Below are 6,535 nucleotides of genomic sequence, written 5' to 3' on the forward strand. Positions count from 1 at the left end.
CACACCAAAATAGAGATAAATACAAAAGATATTACGTTTAAGATTCCCAGATCAATCAATATTCCTTTTCCAGTAAAAGGTTCTTATAAAAATGGTGTATTTATATATTTCCTCAGTAAAAAAAAAGTATACAAATTGCCTATTTATGCTTTTCCAGTAAAAACACCGTATTAAAATGGCCTATTTATAATTTTCCCAGTAAAAAGAACCCTTATAAAAATAGGATACTTACTTTCCAGTAAAAAAAAAAAGCAAGAAAAATAAACATAAAAAGGATTATTTATGCTTTTCCAGAAAAGACCATAGTTAAAAAATATGCTATTTATGCTTTCCCAGTTAAAAAAAAGACAAAAAGAAAGACATTAAAATGGCTTATTTATTCTTTCCCCGTAAGAAAGCCTATGTAAAAATTACCTACTTACACTTTCCAAGTAAGAAAGACCATTTATATTATTCATTTAATTTCTTTACCCACCCCACATCAAAATAGTTCTTGTGCCAAAAAGAAAGACCACATTAAAATGGCTTATTTATTCTTTCCCAGTAAGAAAGCCTATGTAAAAATTACCTACTTACACTATCCAAGTAAGAAAGATCATTTATATTCATTTAATTTCTTTACCCACCCCACATCAAAACAGTTCTTGTGCCAACAAGTTTATAACACCACGTTGGCCCATAACAGGCTATCGACTGGTCTACTCGAGTCAAGACGAAGTGATGTAGTAGTAGTCAGTAGCCACTAGCCAGTCAGTTCGCTTTTAGCTGTGAGTGAAACTAGTACAGACGTGCCATATCGTCCCGATTGATGATAGACTTGACTAAAAAGTCGGTGGCTTAACCTTCGTTAGAACTTTTAAGAATTTTATCATGGACGAATACCAGTTTCCCATGGAGGGGTAAGGCCACTAAGTGTATAATCTATGTTATATACGAGCTTATTGAATCTGTGTTCATTTTACTTAGTGTTGAATACGAGCTTTGTCAAACCTTGACTGAAGTCTATGGTTAGTAATGTGGATTTTTTTTTTTTGGATTTTACATCTCTCTCTCTCTCTCTCTCTCTCTCTCTCTCTCTCTCTCTCTCTCTCTCTCACACACACACACACACACACTTTTGGACTTTACATTGATTTAGAATCGAAAGGCAAATACTTGAAATCAAGGAAAAGTCCGGGGTGATGGTCTGAACCAACCCCCGTTCTCACAATACTCTTTATAATCTGCGCATGCGCGAACATTACCGTTTGCCAGTGCATACGAGGTTGATGTTTTATTTTCCTGTAATGTTAGCGTGCGCAGCTCAACATTACCGCTTGCCAGTACATACGAGCTTGATGTTTTATTTTCATGCGAGCGAAGCGAGCTAATGGCGGAAAAGAACCATTATACAATGTCAAGGAGAATTCTGAGACCGGGGGATCGTTCAGACCGTGACACCGGCTCGAATAAGTTTAGGAAGATTATTGTAGCTTTATCTGGTTAGCAAAGCTAAGAGTTATCTGAAAAAGGAAAGCAATACTGAATTTTCCTTCTTTTCTCAACAGTGAACCATATATTCCCTCCTGGAGGGCTGCCTGTGACGCATGGGTCACTCAGAAGGTGGAGGACAAGGCTGGAGTACACACCCCTGTATATCTTCTATACAACGCCTATATTAAGGACAATCCAGATGACTACATGGACATCGGACAGGTAAAGACCTTAGTTAGTTGGTTTAAACTGTTATTACTTCTGTGATTTATTGAAATGAATGGGTTTTGTTTCTCACTTACAGTTGCTAATTACTGGACCTTCAGTTTCATTTAGTCACATTTCTTTCCTATAAGTTAATATGTAAAACTGCCAAGTAGACTTTTTCCACCTATCAACCGTTTCTTAACAATTCTTCTTTTTATTTCATAGTTTGGCAAAGTGCTGAGGTCAAGATTTCCATATAGAAAGCGACGACGAGGCAAACAGGGACAACAGGTCTATGTGTATCAAGATGTTGCCTTGAAACAGCAAGATGGTCCAAGTGAAGATGTAGAGGCAAGGCTTGCTGACAAGAGTTCCACAGAGATGGAAATAGGAACTGGGTCATCTATAGTTGTGGGAAATATTGCTGGTGGACGAATCTTGTCATCTCCAAAGGCATTTGAAGAATCGACAGACTCTGCAAACGCCCACCGTTTAAGTCCCAATAAACTAAAGGTAAGCTATTCATTTTGTATAATGTTTGCCCTTTCTAAAATGAATACAGTGCATATTGTTTAGGGTTAGTAAGTGAATTATGTTGTAAGTTTTTCAGAATCGTTCTTATGAATATTTGTAAACTGTAGGAGTAAGCCTTTCTGTAATACTAATTTGAGAAATTACTCAAAAACCACTTCCCAGGTCTAACAAAAGTTCAAATTTTATCAAATTAGGTCAGTCTTGGAGATGACTATGAGAAGCAACTCCCAAAGACTGAGCCTGGACAATCCTCCTCTGGAGACGAAAAGTATGGCAGTACAAGTCTCTGCAGAATGGCCGTTGGTCGCCGTTGGATAGATGCAAACTTGAGTTACATGCCAGGACATGATACGTCGGCAGATGAAGTTTTACAAGCATATCTTAAGGATCATCCGATGGAACCCTTGACCTACACAAGTGTAAGTATTATGTGTACTTTACGAAAATAACTTTCTATGATCATTATTTTAAACATACTCAAATAAAGGCTTAATTATTTACTAGATGGAGATGCATAGTAAATCATGTAAACAAATTTTATAACTTTATATCCTTCTCTTTCCAACAGTTAGCGCTACTTATCAGAGGGAAGTACCCGGGTAGAAGAAAGAAGGTCAACGTTGGTAATGTAACAAAATACGTCTATAAGGACTTGAAACTTAATAATACTTTAAAAGACGAGTTTTCGAGTAAGGAAACTGATTCTGAAAGCCTAACAAATTCCTTATTTGTGCCTGGAACAAGTCCAAGTGTTCAGGGAGTAACCACGAAGGCAGCACAACTAAGAGTTACCTCCCCCTCCCTCATGCACAGTGAACAACAGATGTATCGTAACTCTCCAAAAGCCTTCACAGGACCTTTCGCATACTTAGTACCTGATCAAAACAATATGAAGACCTCACAGATTAATGCATTAAGACCTTCAGTGATTGCAAGTGTTTCACCCAGCACATCATACCAAGCACCAGGAGGAGTTGACTTGTCAATGAAAACTGCAGCACAAAGCAAAACTCCTAAGGTGGGTGGAGTGTTTACTGGCTATAGACACCCCCAACCTTCCTTGAATCGTGAATTTATAAAAAGTGGAGCCTTATTCCCTGGTAATAAAGTTATCAGGTCACCATCAACTTCTAATGTAAATTATGGGGGAAATAGTTCGTTGACTACAGATGTAACAAAAAGCGAAGATGACATGGATGTAAGCGAATACCTAGAGAACGAACTGTTAGATATTAATGACTTGAACAAGAGAGGGGCAAATTACTCAGTCTCAATACATGTGCCTACCCAAGGACAGATGTCAGTACCTCAAATTGGCCATTCTTCTACACTAGGTTCTTCTAATGTACTAAGTGAAGATAGTTCTTACAGAGGAAAAGCAAAAGTTAATCCAATGCTCAGTAAGCACCCAAAGTACCGGAAACTCTGTATTACAGACTCTGATGTCAAAAGTGGCTCTGAAGTAAAGTCTTCATCTCACCTGAGTAGTCCTTCTCCTCCTTCTCTTACTAGTCCATTGATACCAGTAGTTGTCAGTGATATGGCACGTGAACACAGAGGAGGTCGTAAGAGAAGCTGGGATCTTGCCGCTCAGGGAAGTGAAGTCCAAGATCTTAATAAAAGTTGGGATTATGGTCTCCGAAATAATAAAAGTTGGGATTATGGTCTCCGAAAAAGTCTAAGTCCAGAACTTCCAAGAAACTGGGGACATGGAGTGTTAGAAAGGAGTGATGAAATATACTCTAGGGATAGCAGAGACCAATGGAATGATAGTAGAGTGAAGTTTTTACCAATAGATAAAACTGAAACCAATGTGCAAATTCATACCAATTTCCCTGGAAAAAGGATACTTTCAATTAGTAGCTCAGATGAAGTAGCACTTAGAGGCATTAGTACTCCGATGAATAGTTTGTCAATTACAGAAAACAGACACTCTACTGCAAATGCTTTCAAAGGTGCATGTGGATCTCCTACTTCTTCCTCTCCTCCCGGTGCTGCAATGCATCGTCTGGCTGAGGAAATAATCACTTATAGCCCCCAAGTTGGTGAACCATCTCAGCTATCTGCGAATTATTTATCATCGCCCACTCAGGAAAAACCCAAATTGTCTGTTAATATGCATGATAGTCATTTTAAGGATTCCATTAAAGCAGTTATATCAGCTGCAAAAGAGATTCCCGTGGCATCAGGACACCTAATCGAGGCAACCCTAATAATGAGAAAAATGGAAGGGGCTGTAATTAAAGAAAATCCAGCAGTTTTCCACGACGAGCAGCAAATCTTAGATTCATTTTCTTGTAACGCTACTTCTGCTCTTAAAGATCTCGAACATTCTTCAACTGAACACATCATAGAGCTCATTCGTCATCATCAATCATGTCCTGGGCTTGGATGTACCCCAGAATGCCAAACCCTCCGGGCTGCTTATATCCATTTAATAATATTTCGACACAAGTGTAGCATTTGGGAATCGTTCTACAAAATTATTGCCAAGCATTCCAAAAGATGCAGAATTCTTTCCTGTGATATTGAATTCTGTCATTTTACGAAGCATGAGCTACACCTGAACGGAGTTTCCGTCTTACCCATGCAGTTGCTCAAGGAACGCCCATCGTTAGAGGAAGCTTTCAGGAGGTGTGAGGAAATGGGAGCTCATGATGGAGAACTCTTCTGTGCCCATTTTTCAGTACCAAATTTGCCTTTCTTCCGCTCTCCCGCTAGACAGCTGGAAGAAGGCCAGTCTTCCCGCGAGAACCAACAGAGCTCTGTATTGTCCCAAACTATTGTCTCGGCTTTTCCAGACACTCCAGCTGGAAATGCCGTTGGCATGCATGTTGTTAAAACTCTAAACCTCTTGAGGGACTTATTTAAAAAGTGTCCCGATGTTAGATAAGAGAATGTTCAACTTTCCTTTGCCCCTAAAGAAGCACAGAATAGGAAATGAATCCTTAAACACTCTCCTTGCCAGAATAGGAGATGAATCCTTAAACTCTGTCCTTGACACATATAAGAGGTGAATATTTACTCGGCTTTCATGGAGGAGATGAATATTTACTCAACTCTCATGTAATAAATGCGTATGTACTCTGGTCTTTACACAATGTGGTATGGCATGAAGTACTCTTATTTCACCGAGAGAATATAGCCTATGTGTAGGATAGTGGATACATAGCTCTGTCTGAGTGATGGAAGAGAGGTAAGGTACATAAACTTACCAAACCAAATCCAGGGAATTCTGATATATATAAACGTTAGTGAAAATTTGAAACGTGATCTTACTCCTATCTATATATATTTTCGTGTCTTACTGTTGTCAGAAAAGCAGCTTTAGTAAACCACTTACTGTATTTTTATTGAATGATACAACACAGTTTTGTTTTGTTTCATTAGTTTTAAATTTGCACCGGAACAAATAAAATCACATTTTTATATTTTCTCTTAACTTAGCAATTATAAATTACGGAGACTTTCACTTAAGATGATGCAAAATAGTTTATTCTTGATAAAATTTAATCAACAGATAAATTTTATTTTAGCTTTCTCAGGTTTATTAAACATAAGAGCGGTGTTTAAGTGTTGATTGATAATTTATTTTAAACTTAAAGGTAGTTTACTTCCTTTAAAATTCTTTATTTATTTTATCTCCTGCATATCATTATAGACATCTTATAAATTTAATTAATTTAAAACTGTATTTACCTATTATTTTCAGTATATCATTAATGATAACATATGAAGGAGATGTGATTAATTTAAAACTATTTATTTACATTATTTCCTGAATATCATTATTGATAATTTATAAATAAGATGTAATTGATTTAAAATAATTGTTTATTTTATTTCCCATATGTCATTATAGATAATTTTCGACTGATTATCAACTAATTGCAAGAAGGTAATGTGAAATAATATCTTTACTGTGATACCAAAGAACCTAATATATTAATGTCCTAATTAATCTAATTCTCATGGAACGAACATATATTTTGATATTTAATTAATAATTTATATATTTTATAATAAATAAAATTTTGATGAATATTGTGAAGGTTTTTATTCAACCCACTTCGTTTACATGATAGAAAATTTTGATAAATATGCTAAAGGTTTTCATTCAATCAACCACGTGCCAAAAACTCAAAATAATTTTACATATTCTAAAGGTTTTTATCCAACCACTCACGTGAACAAGACTGAAAATTTTGTTGAATATCCAAAAGGTTTTTATCCAACTACGTGAACAAGACTGAAAATTTTGTTGAATATCTAAAAGGTTTTTATCCAACTACGTGAACAAGACAAATTTTGTTGAATATCC

The 6,535-nt window shown here is 36.4% G+C and overlaps 1 protein-coding gene across 1 annotated transcript in view; it reads left to right on the plus strand.

Annotated features, from left to right (window-relative positions):
• LOC137629754 (uncharacterized) overlaps nucleotides 1–6,261 on the plus strand; it is an 8,464-nt gene extending 2,203 nt beyond the window's left edge. Inside the window, 4 exon segments of the mRNA XM_068361357.1 lie at nucleotides 1,548–1,695; nucleotides 1,906–2,193; nucleotides 2,409–2,633; nucleotides 2,783–6,261. Coding sequence (XP_068217458.1) covers nucleotides 1,548–1,695; nucleotides 1,906–2,193; nucleotides 2,409–2,633; nucleotides 2,783–5,107 — 2,986 coding nt within the window. The 3' untranslated portion in view covers nucleotides 5,108–6,261.
• The last annotated feature ends 274 nt before the right edge of the window (nucleotides 6,262–6,535 follow it).

Source organism: Palaemon carinicauda, chromosome 37, assembly GCF_036898095.1.
Source record: "Palaemon carinicauda isolate YSFRI2023 chromosome 37, ASM3689809v2, whole genome shotgun sequence".
In the NCBI taxonomy this organism is placed as follows: Eukaryota; Metazoa; Arthropoda; class Malacostraca; order Decapoda; family Palaemonidae; genus Palaemon; species Palaemon carinicauda.